The 24,251-nt window shown below is 41.7% G+C and overlaps 1 protein-coding gene across 6 annotated transcripts in view; it reads right to left on the bottom strand.

Moving 5' to 3' along the window:
• Positions 1–3,144: 3,144 nt before the first annotated feature.
• Positions 3,145–24,251, bottom strand: part of tfec (transcription factor EC) — a 59,765-nt gene continuing 38,658 nt past the window's right edge. Inside the window, exons 1-8 of one of the 6 annotated variants that reach the window (XM_030045494.1) lie at positions 19,340–19,410; positions 14,789–15,043; positions 13,825–13,926; positions 9,904–10,024; positions 8,614–8,670; positions 8,403–8,478; positions 7,267–7,414; positions 3,145–4,291 (exon numbers count right to left, since the gene is read on the bottom strand). In XM_030045494.1, coding sequence (XP_029901354.1) covers positions 3,794–4,291; positions 7,267–7,414; positions 8,403–8,478; positions 8,614–8,670; positions 9,904–10,024; positions 13,825–13,926; positions 14,789–15,043; positions 19,340–19,396 — 1,314 coding nt within the window. In that variant the 5' untranslated portion in view covers positions 19,397–19,410 and the 3' untranslated portion in view covers positions 3,145–3,793. Of the gene's footprint in view, positions 4,292–7,266; positions 7,415–8,402; positions 8,479–8,613; positions 8,671–9,903; positions 10,025–13,824; positions 13,927–14,788; positions 15,044–15,667; positions 15,790–18,608; positions 18,663–19,339; positions 19,411–24,251 lie in introns of those variants that run through there. The other 5 variants (XM_030045496.1, XM_030045493.1, XM_030045495.1 and 2 more) reach the window with 5 other exon arrangements.

Below are 24,251 nucleotides of genomic sequence, written 5' to 3'. Positions count from 1 at the left end.
TGGAGGGGCAATGTTGATTGTTATGCTACGCTTATATCTAACGCTCAAATCTGGGATCAGTTTCATAATTCTACCTTTAACATGACCTTAATCTCAGATCATTTCCCATTTTTTTCCCCTGAAGGGTGAAACTCATCCAGGGCCTAGTTTGCCATATTTCCAGAGGATGGGCTGACTGATTGAGAAGCACCATGGTGTTGTTTGTCACACTTCTCTGAGTCATGGCTGGAAATAGATATGACACTTGATGTTTGGTGCCTCACTGCTGGCTGTCATATTGTTATTCCCACTCAAATTTCACCTAATTTGTGCACAAGTCTTGTCACAGTCCAGATCCTGATGAGGGCTTTTAGGTGGTTATTTTTTTTCCCTCCGTTTCCTGGTATGGGGCTGATGTGCGCCAACGAGGCGCAGTGAAATACACACGTGTGTTTGTGTGTGTAGTGTGCATGTGTGTGCGTGTGTGTTTGTGCTTGCGTGTGCACATTTGTGTTTGCACACAAGCACATTTGATTAAGCTTGTTTGTGTGTGCATGCATGAGTGTGTGTGCGTGCCCTGCGCGCTTGTGTGTTTGCCATGCTCCGAAGTGAGTCACCTCAGCTGGAGGTGATTAAGAGTTGCCAATGGCAGGCTCGACAGGTGAGCGCATTGTAGCACACTGGCAGCTGTGGCATCTGCACAGGTGACAGCTTCTCCTGCTCAGTGGTGGTGTCAGTGTTGGTGGGTGGCAGGAGGGGTGACAACGTTGTTTTGGTGACAGAACGACTCCACTATGAGGTTCACGACATCACTCGCCTTCTTTAGATTTGTCAGTTTATACTGGGAAGTATAGGGGTTACCATAGACTTAGGCTTATACTGCCCAGGCAGTCTTCCAAATGTGAAAATACTGTTGACTGAGCATTGCAATTTATTATTGTTACACACCAAATGGCAACTAGGAAGTTGGGCAAAACCATCTCACTCTATTTGTTTCCTTAAATAATCCACCACATTTGTTCCATCTTGTACCACACCATTTTTATTAACTGTGCGGCTCCGTTGATTACAAAACACAGCCCCTTGCTGCCACCTACTGCTTGAAATATGATACAGCGCCCTCTTCATCTGGGGAGTGAGGTAATTCATGTAGGGAGACCAGTTTGCTGTGTTTGCAGCAGCAACACAAAAGGAATGGAAAGATTATTTTACAAGGTGTACAGTTTTTGGCAGATATTCTTGCAAGAGAGGAACCAGCCATAATCTCTGGTTTATGAGGAAAGGTTAGGAAAAGGGCAAAAAAAAAAGGAGAGAGAGAGAGAGATGGAGAGGTTTGGAGGATTTCAAACTTTGCAAAATCTGTTTTACATCTCCAAATTAATGTTCTCTTGTTAATGTTCACGACTAATGTCTATAACATTATACCGTTATCGGATACCCGCACTGTTTTCTCAATCCACTGAGGACATTTCACATCAGGAGTTTCCAAACCGTGGATTGATGAACTGTGATCTTCCAAATAAAAGTCCCTTGTTCTGATGTCACCGTTGCCTCATCCGACCACATTGCCTTTTGATGCCTATGCTTAACTGGCCTTGAACTTTGCCCATGATAGCCTTTGATATGGAGAGAAATAAATTAGTTAGGAAGTTTAATATGACTTTCCTTTGCGGGGTGAAATACTTTGTCTTTTGAATCACCCTCAAAAGAGTGTTATATGAGCATGTATGGTGGATTTTGAAAGTCAGAGCTTTTTGCTTTTTTTCACCCCCTATCCTGTCAATACTTTTCACTGAGGTAAGTGATATCCACATTATTGTACACCAATGCTTAGACTTTCATCAATTCCACTGCTAGACTACTTATATTGGTGTACTTTTTTTTTTTTTTCAAGAGAAAGCTATGCAGAAAAATCATTGAAAATCAAAATGTAAATTAAGCCTTTTGAAAATTAATTTCAGTCATGCAGACTCCTTCTCAGATACTCCCATGTTTTTTCGCCATAATGAAAATCTATATTTACCTTCCATAATTGCTTTGGCCAATTACCCGTAAACATCACTCATCACTTTGTAGTTGGAGTGTCTATATTCTATAATGAGTGGTTGGTTCAGTCTTACTTTGCAGCTATAGAGGAGATGCAAGTGGGAATGTTTCGATTTCATTATGGAGAAACACACAAGCTAATAACATTCTAAAACATTAATTTAGAGAAGCTTTGATGAAGAACATAGGATATCCACTGGGAAATATTGGCATGTTTTTTAGCCTAGTCTGTTTGTTGTATTATTAATGCATGATTTCATGATTAGAAAAGTATCTGTTGATGAAGGATTTCTTCAAAAGACTCGGCATCATACACAACCAGACAAAGCGGTGTGTTTTTAAGGCTTGAGATCATCTGGCGGTCAAAGTTTTTGATCACGTTGTGGCAAGCAAACTTATCCCAGCCAGCTTAATTGATGATCCAAAAAGAACGTATAATCACATCCCTATAAAAGGACATATCTCTTCATCCAGCTTACCTCAAAGGAAACTTTTTGTACTCTTGGACTAACAGCTCTCCTCGCACCTCTTTATTTCTACCCATTATTCACATCCTCAAGGGCTCATCAGCTCTCAGTAGGTTCATCAGAATTATTACTTCTTCTCTACTTGTCTTTATTATCCAATTTTCTTCCTCTCGTCTCCTCTCTGCCTCTCATTTCCAATCAGCTACACTGTAAGCCAACCCCTAACCTTCCACCATCCAACTTTTTTTTGGGCTGAAGACTTGGTGTGACCCCCCTCGGCCACATTATCGCGCATTCGTTGGATCGATCTCTTCCTTGTTTCCCCCTCATATTCTGGATGTGAGCGTCAAAATGCATACACACATAAATGCATGCCTGCATTTGTGAGTGATGTGTGCAGTAACACGACAACAAGAACCCAGAAAATACAGTTTATCAAAAAAGGGGTTTTATTATATTTTTCCCACCCCCACTAAGAATAAAAAAGATAACATGTTAGATAACAATATATAACTTTTTTCATGAATACATGGATTAAAACATATATAAATACAAATTTATTTTAAAAAATACACCGAAAAGACACAGACTAGACAGAGGAAATGTTAGACGTTTTGGCGAGTACATCAGTTACATTTTCGTATCTGTTTTTAGACAAAACTGAGAGTAACCAGGTTTGAATAAGGCACATCACACAGCCACAATCCTGACCGCAAAGTTTTAAAAATCCTTTTTTAAGCAATAGCGTCTTCACCTTTCAAAAAGGACATTTTTGGCAGGTTTTCAGTGATTATTTCATCTTACAGTGTATAGCTACCACAGTGTTAATCAAACCACAGTAGACATTGTCATTTATTTCAGTTTACTTATGGACCGATAAACGTCTCCCTTTTTCTGATGAGTCTGTTTCCGCTCGTGCTCTGTCCGGGAGGCAGAGGAACTTAGTTACTCTCTTTACCAAAGTTAGAATGAGCAGGAGCCCTGTGGGCTGGCTCTGGTCACCCCCAACACATGCTCTGGTCCTGGGGAGCTATGTGGAAAACAAGCTTTTGGGCCAGTCAAGCTCTGACGACCACCTGACCAACAACAACTACGTAGTTTATTTACAGTTGGCACTTTCAGGGCTGTCAGGTGTGTCAGCGGTCGACTAAAACAAAATCTTGCAACCGTGGCAGTGTTCATGAGTCTATGCCCAGAGCTGTCAGTGTCTCAACAGCTCTATGTATGCCCTTTAACACTGGCGACTACAAAAGAGTTGTCATAAAGAGACAACAAGAGCGAGCTGTCAAAGGGGTCACCCATCATAGGTCATCACCCTCGGCAGAGCTGAAGCTGCTCCTGCGGCTACTGTCCTTGGAGGCAGCTCCAGGCGAGCCGGCCGACAGGAGTGGGTCAGTGCCAAACGGTGAGAGCGGGTCGTCCATCAGAATCTCATCCAGCCGGTGCTCCTCCTTGAGTGTGGCACTGAAGAAGTCCGTGAAGTGGGACAGCGGGTCGGAGAACGTGGTGGAGCCGTCGGCGCCGACAACGTGATCCTGTGGCCCGCCAGCAGCAGGAATGGATGGCATGGCTGCCACCGCAGCTGTTCTCTGAAGGTAGTCACTGTTGAGGTCCTCTTGGTACAGAGGCGGCTGCTGCGGCTGCTGAGCCTGAGGAGGCTGCTGCTGCTGCTGCTGCTGTTGTTGTTGCTGCTGCTGCTGCTGCTGCTGCTGCTTGAGGAGGTGGGAGGACAGTTCAACCGTCCCTAAGGCTGTGGCCATGTTGGGGAGGCCATGAGCTCGTGCCTGGATCTCAAGCTCCTGGGAAGACACCAAGAAAAAACCCCACAGATTAGAGATGGAGGTATACTATTTGTAAGGCCGGAGTAAAATACTGATTTTCAAGTGATTACAGTTTTCATTTGAACCACACAGTATAGATTCTAAAATCTCGACATTGATCTTTTAATCAATGCCTGTTTCCAGTACACACCTAAAAGCAGATGTCTTGATATATTGACATATTGAATTGAAAAACCACGATGGTAAAAGCCATGCTGGAGATGAGTTGGACAAAACAAAGCTGTATGTAAACTACCAAACTGGCTTTGTTACTGATATCTCGTAGCTGAAATCAAATCGGGACCTTGTGAATCAGATTTGGTTCAAATCAGGAAACCAGTGCCAATTAGCCAGTCACAGTATCTATCATAAGTATGTGTATATTATTCTTATGTGTCATAGTTATATTTCCTTTCATAGTTAATGCTTCAACTGAGACTGCTTTGGGTGCCAAGAGTCTGTAAACAGATACCCACATGCACACATTCCCCTCCCCTCCTAGTCTCTTAGGTTAAGTATGATTAATGATGATGATGATGATGAATTGGTTATAAATGACTCTCTAATAGAGTATAAAATAATCTCTTTCAACCACTACCACATGGCTTCCTGAGTTGTCTCCATCATCCACAGCACCCCACACCCCGAGGGAGTCCATAGACAATATTCCATGACCAAAACATCTCGGGTCCAATCCCACAACAGGAAATGTACCCATGTCCATCCATTTCTCCTATCAAAGTATTATTGCGCAAGGTGCTTTTCCACTCATTGTACATAAATGCCTAAAATGTAGACACCTCGTCTTTCGGCTTGCATAAACCTCACACTGGCTATGACAGCCTGGTGTGGTGTGATGTTATGAGAAGCTAGATCCACACTTCCCCTTCCACCTCAACCACAGCATGCCGAGATTAGGTTGCACTGAGATAAAAAAAAAAAAAAAAAAAAAAAAAAAAAAAAAGGAAGGCCAGCTGAGATAAAATATGGGAAGGTTAGCTGTTGACACACTCTTCTCCCACACAGCACCTTATCACACAGTATGTTGTCAGCTGCAATCGCCGGTAATCAGCGCTTATTTGGCCGTCACGCTGTCATGACGAAGCCCTTTTCGACCTCTCTTTACTGTCTTCGTTGTCTGTGATTGTCAGTGTTTCCCGCACAGTTCTCGTCATCCTCGGAGATGATTAAGGGTTTTGTTTTCTACACTGTTAACAGTCACTCACCACAACTAGCCCAACCTAATTCCTCTCATTTGAGTAGACTTGTGGCTCAGTTGACCCACGGTCGGCATATGTTCTTACGAATGTATGTGTGCGCATGCATGTGTGATGAGAGCATGCAGGCATCAGTGTATCCTCTCCGTTATTAGGGCTCATCATGTCACTCTAACCTGATTTCTTTCCTCTGACAAAGCCCGAGGTCTCTCTCTTTATTCACCAGGTAATTATCACCATGCTCTCTGAGACTGAGAAACAGAGGGGAGAGGAAAGGCCTCACACAAACAACAGTAGGAGAATGGATGATACCCTGATTAGAGTGTGAGGTCATAAAGCGTTGGAGGCAGAAATTAGCAGTGTGAAATATGCGGGCATGATTTGAGTTTGGGAGACCGACCCTCAATCTTTACCAGCCCCTCAGTTTTGTGATACGCTGCTGTCAGGTCAATGTTTTGGGAAACATATAGAGCCACCCCTGAAAGATAACGAGTCAAATCATCAGTCATAGACTTCGACAGTCAAAGTCGGAATGGCAGAATTTTACTTTTTTTCTTTTTTTGTTTTTGATAATGTGACAGTAACACAAGACACAGTCTTTTAAAAATGCACTGGGAATATATTGCATTTGAGAATGGAAAAATATTAAGTTTTTATATCCTTTTAGAACTGGGGGATGCACAGTTAATTGGATTAACTAACTGAAGAACTGAGCAGGACAGCACTGAAGCCACTAATCAACAAAAATACGTCACATGCAAGCGTGAAAAAATCAAGACAAACCTAGAGCACCAAACAAAAGCCGAGGGCCGGGTCGACGAGTCAGTTTGTCGCATTGACAGGCCGAGTCTGAGTCGACTGGAAACTCTGAGTCAGGTTCAGCCCTAGAAACCTATGTGCAGGATGACTGGATGAGAGGCTAAAATGCTGTTTAAGAGCATTGGTGTGTGACCTCACTGGGATGCAGGGGTACTATGGGACTGTGTTGAAAGGGAATTTAGAGCTGAAGTAGATGACCAGATAAATATTGGATGTGCTTACATTACCTTACAGTACCTTTCCCCACTGTTGCCATTTTGTTCCAGTCTAAGCTGAAGCAGAAAAGCTTGTTTTAGTATCTAAGGTGATTGACGAGGCGGCTGTAATCTACTCTACTTTGTATGTTTACAATATCTAGACCAAGTTTTGTTCAGGTACACTATCTTGTTGCCAAGTTAATTTTTATTCAATGCTAAGCCAGTGGACGATCCAATCTTAGTACAAAGACATCATCGAAAAAATGTGCACTTGAATAAATGTTATACTGCATAAACAAACCATTTTGAGTCCCTTAATCTAAGACTGAAAAAACATTATTTTGTCTAAACCCTTGGAAAATCTTGACTTGCTCTGCTTTAGTCTGTGTTGTTGTCAGATAGCTGTTTGTGAATTACTGAAATATGTCGAATTTTGTGTAATTATCTCAACAAACTGGTGTAGTTTTGCACCTGTTTAAAGAGCAAATAAGACTGAGACTTACTATAAACCTAAGCTACCTAAAAAATGGACATCTTTTTTTTTTCCAGTGTAACAAGATTTATGAGGTGATGGCTATTTTTAATAAGCCTCTCTTTTTCACTTGCACATTTGTAATTTTTTTTTCCTTTCTGTATTCTTTCATGTTTTATTGATGAACATATGTGTTTTCTCCCTGTGTATATCACCAAAATAAACCAAACACAATTAGACTTTTATTACCTGGATCCTCAGCAGCAGTCTCCGGTTGGCTTGCTCCAGTTTCTTCTGACGGCTCTCCAGCTCCCGGGCGTGCTGCTGCTCCTTCTGCAGCCACTTGATGTACTCCACCGAGGCCTTCAGGATCGTGCCTTTGTTCCAGCGCATGTCGCTGCAGAAAGGAGAAACGTAAAAAGATAACCTTTTACACAGAACCCCCTGACGTCGGCAGAATGTTCTCCAAAATAAAAAAAGAAAGAAAGAATGAAAAAAAACTTTTAACACAGAAAGAGGTTTTTTTTTTTTTTTTCCCTTTTATGATATGAATAAGAAATGGTGATTTACACGGGGCAATTATTCATCCTTGGACATTACATGGGGACACTGAATGGGAAATTTAATAGAATAGTTAAGTAGCTATGTGGAAAGTCCATTCTCATACCTCCTTGTTCGGTAAAATTAATCCCCGAGTAAAAATAGGTGAGGGAGAATGAGGTAAGTAGGAGTACAGGAAGAAAAATGGAGAATTGGACTTAAGGTGCCAGAGTGCAAGTCATTCTTTTGCAGATATTATTACTTTTTTAAAAGGAAAAGGTGGCTGTAGTGAAATTGTCCTTTTCCACAGGAGTGAGACGTTGGTCTGATCAGTGCTAATAATCTCTTTTATCCAGTGTTAATGGCACGACGACAACACTAACCTTCCATTTAAATTTGAAGCAAAGTTCAATTGCGAAAGATGGCCGGTGGATTTCAATTCAGGTCCATATTCCATCACTGTGCGCCAATTGTGCTTCAAACTTTGATTCAAATGGTGTGGCCTGCCTCTTTGCATTTGACCCTTTCCTCATCATTCATGCTTTGAGCTGAACTGCCGGGACCCAGCGAGAAAAGATGTACAGCTCTCGGAGCGTAGACTACAATGGAAGTTCAAGTGCACCCTTGAAATATGAGTGAAATGTGCTTGAGTGCTCATTTGAATTCAATGAACAACGTTTAGAGTGTCTTTGCGCCTAGAATTTAATACGCTTCCCCGCCAGACATGTTCTCGCCGTTGTTGCGGTGACAGGCCAAATGGTCAAGGGGTGAAAAGGAGTGCAAAAACAAAGTAAAGTGCTGCAGTGTGTCAGTAACAATAAATACAAGGCCAATGTGCAACTCACGGGTCATTTGACTTTGGTATGAGTGTCCCCAACTCCTTGATCCTGTAGTTGATGTTGTATCTTCGCCTTCTTTCAACTGAACAAGCAGAACAAGAAGAAGGGCAAAAATGAGAAGTAAAAAATGATAATGGCTTCTCTGCGACAGGGTATCCATAGTAAATCATCTGATGATAAATAATGACTGAGCTCAAAGGCTCCGTGTGATGCTTACTCAAATTATGGTTGTCTTTTTTCTGCCTTTCTTTGGCCATCACTCGGGTGTCATGTTCTGTGAAAAAATAAATCACAAAGAGAAACCGATTGATTAGTCACACACACTAACTTAGAAACTGAAGGCAGCGGACGCGTAACGCCACAAACGGTCTAGTCAGCAGACGCACAATTGGTTATTTTGAAGGAGCCGAATATTGGGGTCAACCAGAGTGTAGAGTTTCCCAGCATCAGTCCTCAGCACAGACACAAGCTTGACCTGTCTGCTTTCTCTCTCTCTCTCTCTCTCTCTGTCTCTCTCTCTCTCTCTCACATACACACACACACACACACACACACACACACACACACACACACACACACACACAGATCCCCTCCAGTATTTCTGTAGTTCATTGTGGAAAAAACACTGTGTGCCCTTTTTTAAATTACTTAGTCCGCAATTAAGACAGTTTAGCAAATTCGCTAATTTTTCCTGAGCAGGGACAAAAATGCCAGTGCATCCATATTTGCATTCACATTCTTCCAAATTACATAATTAGGGGCCTGAGATTGGATTTCCCAATTTGTCTCTGTTGATTCAATCAAGACATTTTAAACTCTGTGTAACAGCCCATTGTCCACTTGGGCCCACTCAAATGAAACAGATGGCTATTTACTTATTTTCTCGTTGAGATAGAAGACTTCTTCAGGCATCCTTTCTATTTCCTAAATCAATTAGGCTTCTTTGCTTGATGCATGACATTAATAAGAAATGCCTCAAAGAGCTCTTTGTGTTTTGCTCTGTGGCACAAAAGCCTACACGTTTCTAGAACCTATGAATAGAACCAATGAGAATCGGCATATGAACAGAAGCAACAACAGTTGGTGCAGCTGTTTGCCAAACACTGGGCACTTTTGCACTGTAAAAAAAATCAACTTACAACACGGTAACACATTTGTCTATTTGCCTGAGACACCTCATTGGACTTGATATTAGCCAGGGACACAGACAGCAAGTCGTCATTCATAGCCAAATGCATGTAAATGTTATATGCATTACAATAGACCACCCACCTTGACCTAAAATAATATACCCATTTGGACTCAGGATAGAGTGGTGCAAGAGTTTGGCAGCATGTTACCATCATTAAAGTGTTATTAATGTCAAATTGACTTCTTTGTACATACAGCTTCTCACAGCATGTGACTGGATTTCATAATTTATGCAGAAATCCATATGACTATGTGAGCATGTGATAACTTGTTATTGGGTTAGTTGGTTGATCAGTACTATGGTATGAGTTCATACCTGTGTATTCCCTTTTTACAGTGAGCTTTGTGGGGTTAGAGGTGGGACTCATTCCGCCATTAGGTGCATTCATACCTTGTTCACCCCCATAGACGTCCAGCATGCTGCTACTGAGGGACACCTAAAGAGGAGAGAGGGGGAGGGAGAGACGAGGGAGAGAAAACAAGAGAAAGGGTCAGTCAACAGGGGAGCATTCAAGCACATTAGCAGTTCACTAGCACATAACCACACATGCCATTCGTACTTCAGTAGAAGCCACAACACAAACAGTGTTTTTTTTTTAGCATGAGGTGTCGTAAAAGGTGCATTAAGGGTAGTGGGCATTGACAAACATGACAAGAGGCAGATGGAGCGATCAGAGCCTTTGAGGGAGTGATGTCAGCCCCCAGGCCCCTGGCTTTGTCACTCCCAGCAGGGAGCCACAGATTCCCATATCCCCCCACACCAGGGCAGGGTAAACCCACTTCTGTGTTAGGAATTGTAGCCATGTCCAGAAATAAATGAAATTTAAACTAGAATTCCTCTTAGAGCTCAGTGGGTCCCGGTCTTGTTTGAAGATTCAGGTCTCATTTTTTCTCACAGCACGCGCAGCACTGCCGCTGTGGGCTGTGTGTGACAAACTGTAGTCGCTCACTGACTCATGGATGAATTGCGAGGGGCGTTTGGTGAGGGATGTTTACTGGAACGCATGCGCAGCCTGTCAAAGCTGACGCTGCCACAGCTACACTTGTCCAAGTTGTATCGTACATCATAATCTATCCATATCTCTTAGTTACACAGATATTGTTCATGTGAAACAGCCATTTTGAGTTGGTCTTGTTGATTTTTGGAAAATAAAACACTCTTGTGGGAGGCTGATATAGAGGGGTCATTGAAACCAACAGCTCCTGAAACTCAAAACAGGTATTGCTTCCCATGTCTTCCTTGTTAATCAATCACTATCTTGCCTGTAAATTTGAGTAAGTTAATTATCCATGTCGGTCCACAGCTGATTGTCGCTCCCCTATCTCCACAGCAACATGCAAAATTCTGTCAAGTTGCCATGGTGTTGCTTCATTCTTGCGACAGTTTTAAATGTTGGAAAAATACAGATGCAAAGTCAGCTATCACTAAGTTAACAGTAATGTTGTCGATACTGTTTATACTGTAATACTCACAAATTCATTTTTTTTCTTCAATCCTCGCATTCATACCCCTATGCAGAGCTGCCTCTGTACCAAAGAGGTTTGCAGGTCTTTGCAGTGCTATTTGTATAGTAGATTCATATTTTTTTCTCTACATATGGCTACAATTTTCAGATTATTGATACCTTGTTTTAAATGGTAACTGCTAACATCATCAATCCCCAAGCAGTGCACTGTGGCTGCCTACAGCTCCTGAAAAGTTATATTGGGTTAAATCAAAATGCAGATGACAATTTCCTGATATAGTGCCTCACACCTCAAGGCAAACCTATGTGGCATAGAAATGCTTTTTTTAGCCTTGGCAACAGCATTCTGTTGTAAAGGATGAAAAGTAACCTTTACAGTTTGTTGATCTGCACTGCACCTGCTATGAGTCTGCTGCTGCCACGCCACAGGTGCATCGTGGGTCTGGACGGTTTCATGACTATCCAATAAAGATGGGTTCAGTGCATTTTTAATAATGTATTTTTTTGGTTTATTCTGTGTATTTAATCTTTGTAAATCATGTACACATACACAGAAGGGACTGCAGATTGTCCTATCTAAGCTACTTTTTCCTTTTTTTGTGTGTATGCACATGCAAGAGCTTGGGTTTTGGTCAAGTTTGGACACAAAATTAACTATTAATTATTGGATTAGGCTGGAGCTGTGCTCTGAAGCTTATGACACAGGCTGAATTTGGGCATGTGTTTCAGGCCCATGCAGGGCTCTAATCCAAACTCTGCTCATCTGCTGTTAGTGAAACCAATAAGAATTGAACTCATTTGTAACCAGGTCAGAGAGGGGTCACCATTCACCAGAGCTACTACATCCAACACTGTCACCCAGCACGGGTGCCCTAGCTACCCTTTTTGGGGTTTGGCTTGACCTGGCATAGGGCCTTGATCTATTAATACCACCATTATCAGAACCCCTCCCACTGAGAGGGTTTCTAATACAGAGGCAAGCTGTGTGTTGAAAATAGCATCCCCTAAGATGAAAAGGCTAGCTGCATCAACTGGCTGAACAGAGGCAAAACTGTTTTCCTTTGGGGCCCATCTTCCCTGGGAAAACATGCATCAGTTCTGTGATAATGACGCCTTTTCACTCTGCCTGGTGGAATGCGAAGATATAGCGTGCTGAACACACATGTGTGTCTAATTCGCTTTTGCGTATATCTGGGAAAATGGAAGCCACTGTGAATACCAAGATGTGTACACCAAATTTTGTCCGCTGTGTGTGTGTGAAATCTCACTCTAGGACTGTAGAATGCGATAAAGATAAAGGCTAAGTTAGGGGAGGGGAAGGAGGACAAGAGGGAATAAAAGAGAGAAGAAACCACAGACACTTTGGATATCAACAGTTGGTTTGGTTTGCGCGTACATTTTTCTCTCATCCAAACAAGCCAGCAGGAGAAGAGGAGAAGGAGGGGGAAGCAGAGCTTATGAAAATGAAAGATTGCAACAGTCGCCCTACTACTCCCATTGTAATCACTTCAATCCTTCTCCCGTCTGTGTTCCTGGATGTGTTGACACGGCGGAACGATGTGATGCATCGTACTGTATGACTAATTAGAATGAATTGATCCATTTAAGTACGGTATCATTTCTGAACAAGCCCGCAGGGAGTGTATGCATTAGCCCAATCCAATGGCTCAGTAACTCTCGCTCCCTCCTCTGTCGTGCTTCTGTCCTCATTCTCAACGCACTGGCTCCTCCATCTCCTCCCTCCTTCCACTCCCCCTCCCTTGTCTTGTCTTGCCCCCCCCCCACCATGCCCTTCCTTCCATGTCACACAATCTCTTGTACATATTGCGACATGTCGCTCTGAGTATGTGTATGTACGTGCGTCTTTGTCTGCCACTACGTCTCTCTTTCTGTCTTTCTTTATGTATTTAGGAGTTTAGGGCGAGTCTCCATCATTCCTCTGCCTTTGCTTGGAATCCCACTCTCACAGCCTCTCTCTGTTTTGGCTTCAGGTGTGGCTGTGTTCTCCAGCCAAATGGACTCCTTGTCCCAGATTTCCATTCAGAGTTTTGGAATTCCGCCCTGGCTATGAATTGCACTGGGAGTGCTTGTTCTTGGTGCGATCTCTGCATGTTTTCTTTTTCTACAGGAATGCCTTGCCTGAATTTTTTTTTTTTTTTTTTTTTTTTTTTTTTTTTTTTCATTATTTAAGTGCCCTCTAGCTCCCAGTTTTGTTGGTTGGCTTCCCAAGAATGGGCCCTGCTAAGACATCTACTATAAATCGAGTCTGTTGAGGTCATGTGTTTTTCAAAACCTGAATGTATACTTTCATTTGCCACATACTGCCATATTGTCATTAAATGTGTGTCTCCTATTGTCTTTTTCATGTTAATTTGCATTGTTGATCTTCTTGAGAAATGTGAAAAATGTTGCTAAGCCTCAATCCCAGGCAGTTGAACTTTGACTCATCTCTGGACTTAAGCTGACCTCAAACTAAGACAGGTCTCCCTTTTCCCAAGTTAGTCAAGCCTGAACAACAGTGTTTGGGTGGAGTAAGCTCCCTTACAAGTTCCAATCACTCTTTAAAAGAGGAAAAAAAAAATCATTAGTGAAGCAACTTGGAAAAACCCAACTACAAATGGTGCTAACAAGATAAGACAGAGAACAAGGTGAATATCTGCACAAATCAATACACAAGACCTTCAAACTGTACAAACTCCATTACCATAGCATTTTATAAACAGTGTGAGTGTACTGCTGTTAGAACAATAGTTAATATGATTCATACTTACATTGTTTTGCATTATGATGTTAGGCTCCATGCAATCCAAGCCTCCATCATTGAAACCGGATTCAAGACTAATTAGGTCATCAATAACTTCATCCATTGGAAACTAAAAGAAAACAGTAATTTCAGTGTACTCATGGACAGGCTGATGATGAATATACCAGAATTTCCATGCTGTCCAAGTCTGGTGTTTTTTATCTCAACATTCAAACCAAAATAGACAAGAGATGCAAAGGGGAGGGACTATTCAGAGACTAATCCAATAACAGACAAGGACTCCGCCACCATGTCTGAAGTTAGTTACCGCTGTTGGCGGGAAAGGAAGCGTCTGTTATCAAACTAGTTTCCTACTTTAAAAGAGTTATCTCATCAGAGACTGCATGTCTGAAGTTATTGATGAGCACATCAGAGAGAGAGAGAGAGAGAGAGATCAATAATGGCATCACTTTGTTTAAATAATTGGTTGAGATGTTCTCCTTTGTCAAGAGTCAGACTCATCAAGTATGGAAATTTTAGATTTTCATTGATGCTTGCGAATTACTTTTTGCTGGTCTATCCAAACAAAGTGTCAGCCATGAGGAGTGAAGTGGTAAATACACCATCTTACACTTGATCTCTCTTAATAAATGAATTCAGTGGAAGGAAGTCAGACTAACACCTCACAAGTACAGAACATTTCTCTCACTGTTTGAATAGTTTCAGGAATATTGTGAAGTCCACAAAATTTATGTCCCACAGTCCATCCGTATACCACCCAGTCTGTGGTTTAAAAATTGTGTTGAAATTTCACACTATTCCAATTTCTATAAGGCACATTTGGGGTCAAGTTAGTTTCAGTTTCATAAATTCGACCATATTAAAATTCTGATCCAGAAAAAAAGGAGCATTCTTTTTCATTTCGTTGGTTTCCTGAAGTAACAACCCCAAACCTGCTATCTATGTCGACTGACCACAGCTTATTGACTCACCTCGCTGTCGTGATTGGCCAGAGTGAGCAGGGTGACCGGGCTGTTGGGGTTGCTGCCGTCGCTGACCGAAGACATGTGTCCGTTCCTCATGATTGGCACAGCAGCCAGCGGCTGGCCGGGGGCGTGAGGATGTGGCACGGCGTGGCCCGGCCCGGCCGAGGAGGCCAGCTTCGAGCCCAGCGTCAGGTACTGCTTGACCTGCTGACTCTGCGTCTGGTGGAGGTGGAACTTGGAGTTCTCCAGGTGGTTCTGTACCTGCAGTGAAACAGATCACAGATCAGAGCAGTCAGTCAACCCGAAACTGCACTTTAATGAAGAGGGCATTTGCAGACAGTTTATCTCTCCACTGAAGTAGCACTAAATGAGAAAATGTGGCCATGGGTCATCCTGGTTAGTTAGTCACTGGCTAGAGATTACACAAAAGGATGATCTCATTCAACACACAGAAATAGTTTCAAGTCAGTATTTCCCCAGTTAGTCAGGCAGTCCACAGCAGAATTATCGCAATACTGAGTTTTGCAAAATGCATGACTAAGTAAACAGTAAGGTTAAAATAAGTCATGACCCCTTTACAAGAATCAACTCTTGTCTCAAACAAAGGTTTGTCATTTTCTCTTTCACATATTTAATAAAAGAATTTTCCACCAGAAATTAATTGAAGCTTATAAACAAAATGCATAATGTTTGGATAATCACCTTTTTAAATTAAATTGCAGGAGTACCTACTGTCCTTACATATAAAAGTAGCGTGCTGCCAACCAAAGCATTAAATGAAAGCCTTACATGCACATTTTCTTCTCATTTACTTCATTCAAAGTTACCTCTCATAAAACATGAGCGTTCAAAAAAAAGTTTGTCTGGACTCCGTCATGTTCTTACATTTGAAGCTCTGGTTGCGTCCCGCATCGTGTAGTAGCTACAGTCAGTTAAGTGTGGCATTCTCAGGAAAGCGAATAATCTTCAGGTTGTTTTGTTTTGGTGTAGCAGCAGGCCAACTTTAGGATCCAAGTCTGCTGCTGCTATCCTGTAGATCTGCTGGCTGTGTGATGAGTGTCTGTTCCTTCCAGTCCCCCTCCTGTGTCTTATAAAGGGCCCTAAGTGAACTAATTAGGCCCAAAGCTGGGGGTAAGCCTTTATGTTGCGTTGCGTGGTAATCACTTCAAACAGTGTACTGTCAGATCACCCAGGGTTTGATCACTGCAGGATATCTGCCTTTAGCGTCTATCACTAATTCATATGGACCGCCCATTTCTGTCTGACCGGCCAATCAGAAGTCGACTCCCAGACTCCTCTGCTGCCTGCTCTAGGGGTTGTGGCAGTACAATTGACCCTTGTTCCCCCGAGGGGGCTTTAAATAACTCCTCTAATGCCATTTTTAACCAAGCTTTTTCTTTCATTGATTAGTGTCAACGTTGACAATTCAGTAGCTTTAGTTTACCCTAACAAATTTTGCAACCAGATATTTTGAGGTATCTGGTTGATCACTATTTTAGATATTTCCACTGTGTTCACCGTGTTTTAGGCTATTTTTAGAGGGGAACCTTTTGCCTAAAAGTGTCTAATTCACTTCTTGGTCTCACAAAGACCATCATTGTAGTACCTTGCTTTATTAGTTTATTGGTTGTTAGGTATTTTCAGAGCACTGTTAAAAAATTATATAAATGTATAGATTTTTGTTAGAACTTGATTATGTTCATTTTATCAGCCGTTAAAGATGGTCAGCTTGTCCGATCTTACCTAGATTTTTTTTTTTTTTTTTTTACTTCCTATCAAATGTATTATGTTATCTGTGTTTTCCTTCAGGAATGTCAGGATATCACGTAATGGTGTGCCCGTGAAATACATGACTTTTACTGGCCTCAACTTATCAATACAAAGAGGGAAAAACTGTGATGAGCAGCTAATGTTGCTGTTGTTATTTTAGCTCCTGGATTATGCAATGCTGTTACTGGTATACGTGTCAACAACAGTCAGAATTCAATTTAGAAAATGCCTAAGTACCATCCGCCATTGCACCATCCCATAGCTATGACGGCACAATTTAAACAAACACTCAGGGGAATGTTATACTTTCCTTAATGATTTATCAGGTAAGTTATTTGTCAGATAATGAACTCATCAAAGAATATATTGCTTGACAAAAAGTTGCGGTGCCTTTGGTTATGATCTGTTCAGAGAGATGGGAGAAATGAAAATTTATATGGGTCAAGCGTCAGCCAGCACAGCAACACTTAACCACAGGAACTTTGGAAGTGGACTTCATACCAAAACTCAGTATCAAATTCCTCATCCACTAGAGCTACTCTTATTCACCACTCATTCACATAACTAAGAACAAGCTCATCACAATACTCAGCTTGTCACCAGCAACTGAGAGCTCCTATATGGGAGCTCCAGGCCAAACAAGATGCCAGTTGTTAGCCAATCAACATTTTTTTCCACTAGAGGAAGGGATGCCAGCCACAACAGCACATCTGCTTTGTGTGACAGCGGATTGTCCCAGTTTTACTTCGCCTCTCTCACTACTGTAAATGCCGGAGACACGCTTGTTAGCCACTTAGGGGAATCTGATTAGATTTGAGAGGTAATGGTCACCGTGGCCAGCCTTGACAATGGCAGGGCTGTGCATGTGTGAAGAGGACGTGCTGCAGTTTATCAGTGGACACCATACACACTGGACAGGAATGAGATAAGAATCTCATCAAGTCTCAAGTTTTGAATTATTGTGACTATTCTGATGTCTTGAGACACCTCAGTTTTGTGTTTGTTTGTTTTTTTTCTCTCTCTCTCTCTCAATATTGCAACTGGCACCTGCTGCAACGACTGACATAGAGATTGAGTTTGTCACAGTTAGAGCAGCGGTTGCCAGTTCAGTTTCTCTTTACATGTGCTGCTGTACAATAGGCTGCTTTGTGCGGAAGCGTCTACTATTTGTGCACCTACAATACAGTATATGGGCCAAAAAGTATTCATTCCTATCCAGTATCAGCCACTGCATGGGCTGATTTTTGCTGTTTAGACAGTTCTTGAGTACGGTACTCGTATGCACCGATTAGCCACTACATCTGCTTGACGTATTTCAGCAGTGAACATGAAGCACTCCATACAATAATGTTTCTCCATGATTGAATCAGGGCACAGAATACTTGCTCAGTTTGTTTTTCTAATTCTCCTGGCTGGTTAACAGATACAGACTTGACTGTTCAGAGTATCAGCTGTGTCCTCTTAACTTCATTTGAAATGCTTAAACCTCTAATATGAGGAATGTCACAGAGATCCAGACCCCTTGCTCCCACCCCCAGCCTTCCTCCACACACACAAACACTGTCTTAAACACAATTAACGTTAACATAATTCCATTAACAGTGCACATATAGCTACACATGGGCACGCATGTACACACACAGCAGTTTAATCAAATACTCAAACAATCCAGTCCAACAGAAACTCTTCTATGCTCTGCGTTCTCCTGTGAAATCATATCACACCATATATGCCAGCAGAAATGAAAATGTATACTTAATGCATGTCAGCACCTGAACATTAACCATAAAGCATATCATGGCAAATTTTCAGATAACACAAAATGTATTTACTGCAATAAGAAATGCATATTCTGTTTAACATACATATTCTAGTGCAGTACTCCCACTGATAGTGCCAGTATTTTACAGTGATTATAATACTGAATCCTATACCAATACTTATACTGATTACTGATAGAAATTTGGGTTATAAGCACCCCCTTTTGGTGCTAAATCCTAGAGAGATTCTGTGATGGCTCTAGCTGTGAAAGGAATTTAGTAGCAATGCAATTTACCTCAGAATAAATAGGTGTATTTCTTTAGTCCCATTGAATTGCTGCATTCAGAAGTCAGTGTGACAGACAAACTCGCAGGTGTTTCTTCTAAATGGGAAACTATTGCCTAACTTAGTTTCAGTCTTGCCCAAGTTCTCCTTTCACTTCAGAAAAATTCGAATGCCTTATGAAACACTGGGTGACACTCACATTGACTTGCTTTACAAATTATGGACATAACCGAGTAGGAGTTTTGGATTCATTTCTGCTAAATGCTGGACATTTTACTGCATACTGACACAGTTGCGGAGTAGATTTCTATCATCATCTATTGCAAAGCAGCAATGTTCCATCTTCTTTTTCCAATCTTGACTCTACAGAGATAAGATGAAAGTGGAACAAGAAGCTTTCTCAGGCATGCTTTTGCTGTAGTTTTGCTGAGCCTGCTAACTAGTAAACAGCTGTAACCACACACACCCCAGATTGTGAAATGTTAGGGGAGATAAGTCAGGGATAGCAAACGGATCAGAAAATGTGGATTCCACGTCGGCTGAGAGATGGCCTATTCTGTTATTCTGGCTGTAAGAGCGTGCCTTTTGTAAAGCCTAGGCAATTTCACACGCATGCAGACTTGAATGAATGCACACACACACACACACACACACACACACACACACACACACTGTGCTGCATCTAATCCTGCCCGGGTGTCTCCGGCCTGTGGCTCAGTCACACCCCACCCCTCCCCATACCTGCAGAAGTTGGATCTCTGTCAAGGTGATCACTTTGACCACACAACAGCGACTCATGGCTCCCGGAGTGGCAGCGTTTCCCACCGCAGGAGCTGCGAATTCTACAGAAGAGCAAGAACTGTCACGGCTAGAGCTCTGCCTCGTCCCAGCATCCAGAGACAGGAGAAGAAGAGAGGAAGAGAGAAGAGAGGGGCTGCAGAATCCTTCCTGAGCTTTGCAGAAATGTCGGAAAGGAAAGGAAGACATGACACATCAGGGCTGCTTCCTTTGTGGGTGTGTGTGCATGCATGCTTGTGTGTGTGTGTGTGTGTGTGTGTGTGTGTGTGTGTGTGTGTGTGTGTGTGTGTGTGTGTGTGTGTGTGTGTGTGGGTCAGTGAAAAGCCTGACAGCGGCAGAAATACAGATGGCAGTTAGGGTGGGTTGGGGTAAGGGGGGTGTAGGTTGACAGTATGTGAGTTCCTGCTTCTGGATCACCACACTTTCCTGGCAGAAGAACATCCACAGCCCAGCTCAGCACATTCCCACCAGGTTATCTCAATGACACCCACTTCCCTTGCCAGGCCTTTTAACTACACCAGCAAATTGCCGAGGAAAGACACACAAATGTATGTGTGCGCATACAGTGCACACAAATATGCAAACATGCAGGCATGAATCTCAGTTCATGCTGTGTCTCGGTCATTGCCAGGCCACACAGAAAGGCCAGTAAAGGGCTTCCTCGAACATCTCAGGGAGAATCCCTAGACGCAGCAAAATGGATGAGGGTCACTGCCAGTTATCGCTGCCGTTCCCGTCCCAACCTCAGACAGTCAAAACAATCAGCTAAATCCGAAGCCAAGAACTTCTTGCATGTAGGAAAACTGACTCATCAACTAAAAAATCCCAACGGGGTCAGCATAAGCAAGTAAAAGATCCTCTTGAAATTTTTACTGCTCATGCTAAGGAACAACTAATGCGTTTTTTTTTTTTGCTTATATAGGTTTGTGTTCATCGTGATCACAGAAAAACAAAAGAAAATCAAAAACTCCATGACTAAATTAGCTTATATACTCCATCAGCATCATCCTTGTTATGTACAGTACCTCTATCTTTCCATTCACCACTGACTCAAAGATTAGTAATACTTACAGTAATATGGGTTTTTATATGCTGTTGAAATACTTAAATAAATGTATCACAACTAAACCGAAGTACAGTGAATGCAATAAGGCAAATCAAATTGCCACGGCTCAAGTTTACTTTGAGCAAGTAAAGATTAACTATTTTGAGGTGTCGCTTAATTGGACACTGAATGCTCAATGAGGTGATGTGTCTAGTTGTTCCTGCACAGTTCTATAGAAAACACATTTCCCCCCACTGCTCATAGCTGATGATTTCATAATATAGGAAATGCCTGTCTTGATATTATTAGGTACTAAATGCTTGCAAACAGGATGCAGGCTCTCAGTGTAACCAAATAGTTTAACAGACTGAACAAAGTCAGTAAATCAGCAGTCAATTGGATGGGTTAGTGTTATTTTTTGTTGCTGTGTCTAAATCAATTTTGCCACAGATGGAAGTCCTTGATGACATGCTCAGTTGTTATTCATGTCTGTTGACTTTGTATATGTGTGGAAGTGCACATGTGACTGCCAGTGTGTGTTTGCACGCCCACAGCTACGCCGCTACCCACCTGTATCTGTCGACTTCTTGTTTATTTGATGCCCAGTGTGTATACAACCCATCCTCATCTACCCAAATTCCTGGCTGGCCATTTTTGGCTATCTTGGGGCAAACCCACAGTGCTCACCTTTGTTAGTCCCTCTGCACGGCATGTTTTAAACATCAGGGACTTCCTATAAGAGTTGGCCTGCTTCTGAGACAACACTTCAAAGTGCTGCTCCCACATCTGAGGGCTGTTTTATCCTGCTAGAAAAGGAATGCATAATGGACACGGCACCACTGCACTTTTAATGATTCTCATATGAATTAAATATTACAGCCATTTTAACTGGATTACATGTGAAAGAGTGCGCCTCTGTGCATGCATGTGCGCGTGCGTGTGCACTAACCTGTTACCTCCATGGGATATTGAATTTATGAAAATGATCTAACTCAATGTAGCTTTCTTTGCCACACAAAAAATACAACTTTATGAAAATCAGTCACAAGCTTCATGAGGACTAATTAGTTAATCACCGGCAATCTGTGCAACTCTGCTGCAAAAAATAAAAAAGTGTCTGTCTGAAGCCACCGAGTCTTGTGTTTGGTCTAAAAATATTTTTATTATATTTTTTAAAAGTTCCTTTTTCTTGTTGCGACCGAAGAACTAAATCTGCCGGGGGTGGGGCGGGTGGGGGAACAGGGGGGGTTATTTCCCTTGAATCAAATGACTTTCTCATATTTCAGTTTTCTTAAAGTAAGTGTCAGTATCTTGAAACAATGCAAAATAAGGCAAATCAGTCTGCTATTATCAAGATAATGACACCTGATTCCTGAAAATTCTTGATAGGAAATTGCCTTGAAGAATTGGGAAATTGCTTTGGGAATAAGTGAAATTATCCCATTAGCAGATACTTTTTCACTTACCTTAAAGAAAAATCACAATTTAAGATGACAGTAAAATGAATGACTGGTTAGTATGGATGCTTTTCGCCATGCAACACACAATGTTGTTACCTTTCATATAAAATCCTCCATTATCGCATCATAAGCGATTAAGGAATATTTACATGGTCCCATCAAAAAAGAGACGAGTGACTCATTTCCTTTAACATTTTTACAAGCCACAAACGTAACATAAACAATTTCAGTAATTTGAAAGACTTCTGAAAGCTTTTAGTGAAAGGAGGGGAGCACACAGGCAAACCTCTCAGTCACTGCAGAGGAGATGTAATTAGTTCAAATGGAATAACCTGATTTTTGCCCTAAATCACTTAGAACTCATTATTCTCTGTGAGCAGTGACAAGGGGCCTGTTCACAAGCACACCTGAGAGGCCATAGAGCTTCTGCACACATTCATATTTGCACGCACACTTGTGCATACATACATACACACACTCACTTCAGAAAAAAAAAAGTCAGCCCCTTACTTATCCCCTTACGTGCTGTCAGATTAGATTTTGGGGTGTACAGTACGCCAGTAGTATTTCAGAAGCTACCTGAGTCAATGAATGTGTTTACATCCACATAGTATTCTGATTAACAATTCATATCCCAAATAGGCTCTTACTCAGGATTATCTGGTTATGTGCATATTTTTATGTTTAGGGTAGAACCTTGCACAACCTCATAGCTCCCCTAGGGTGCGCAAATCAAAATGGGAAAAATTGTCAAAGCATTAAAAAATAAAAAAAAAATTGACAAAGTGTTAAAAAATAAATATGAGTTGACAAAATGTACTCCATAAGTCGTCCTTTAACCCTCACAAAGGATGTTGCACTTTCTATTTATTTATTTATTTATTTAAATTACAGCTCTGTTAATTGAATATCTGATTTTCCTTCCTATGTGCATACCATAAGAAATATTCTTGTATATGCAAATGATAACAGAAACCAACAGCCTGAGCAACTTGGCATGGTCTGAATGCCACAGCTATCATATTCTCATGTCATATTTTTTAGTCATTGCAAAGTGAGCCTATCTGAGTTATTCTAGACTAATACTAGAGCAACCTGAATTAGAAGAATTTAGAAGAATAATGTGCATGTAAACACACTTGTACAATACACAATTGACATTTAAGGCCTTAGCCGGCGCTCTTATCTCTGGCAATATAAAGTAAGTGCGCACGCGGAGGTTTGATGTCATGCTCAAGGACAATTTAAGAGTAGAAGCTGCTGCTGAGACACATAAATCTGCCCATGACATGGGCTGAACTTCTAACCTCTACGTTATGAGACAGTCTTTTAACACCAAGCCACTCTGCCACGAAAGACGCTACTGTCCGCTTAGGTGCCAGCAACACTTTTATTGGGACAGTTTATAAACTAAAGTCATTTTCAGCACTTAGGAGTTAATGTTCTAATGTTGTTTGGCTCTGAAGGCCCTTACATATACAGTGGCATGTATAGTCTGCAGTATGCCATGCACTGTCTATGTGAGGTTGTCTTCTCACTGTACTAGTAGTCTCTATGAACTGAAAATGCTGATAGAATTTTGCTCATCTCATTTTTGGACTATATAAATGAATTAGTAGCCAATAAATGAAATGATAGAAAAACAACAACCACCTCTACACATGAAAACAAATAAATAAAGTGGAGGCTAATCCTTAGTCAGTTCTCAGGGACAGGTTCAAGCCACAGCCACAAAGCTGCTGAGCAATACCTAGCAGGGGATTGTGGGTAAACTGCTGTGTGGTGGTTGTGGTCCTGAAAGGGGCGCCTCATGCTTGACCCTCACCGTCCAGTGAGCTAGAACAGGATAGGGCGCTGCTTCCCTGAATGATGTCAGGGAGTTTTACTGTAGACAACTTTAATCTCTCAGTTTGGCAGACGGAGGAAAGAAGCCCCGGTGGGCTCAAACTGTAACTATGAAGTCCTATTAAAATTATGCACATGATTGATTGCGAGACAGTCCCAGCTCACTAAACTAGAGCTCTCTCAATCCCGGGCAATGGCCTGAAGGCAAACGTCTTCATCCAAAAAGAAAGAAATGCATCATAGTGTCTCTATCAAAAAGAGGCAGAATCGTGAGGAGATTGATTCTGCTGGCATGTCCGCTGTTTTTAACATGTTTAAATGCAGGTATGGAGTTTTTTTTGTTTTGTTTTGTTTTGTTTTGTTTTTACATTCAATAACGACAGTCTTTAAAATGAAAGAAGAGTTGTAAAGAGGAAGAGTTCACCCGTCGTCCACTGGGTTTTGCCCACTCTCAGCCTCTAAATGCATAACTCAGTTAGATCCAACAAATAAGATCTCTGATTTC

This window comes from Myripristis murdjan, chromosome 23 (genome assembly GCF_902150065.1).
Source record: "Myripristis murdjan chromosome 23, fMyrMur1.1, whole genome shotgun sequence".
NCBI classification, from domain to species: Eukaryota; Metazoa; Chordata; class Actinopteri; order Holocentriformes; family Holocentridae; genus Myripristis; species Myripristis murdjan.
The sequence above is the reverse complement of the archived record's forward strand: the minus strand, read 5'-3'. Positions and strand labels throughout refer to the sequence as shown.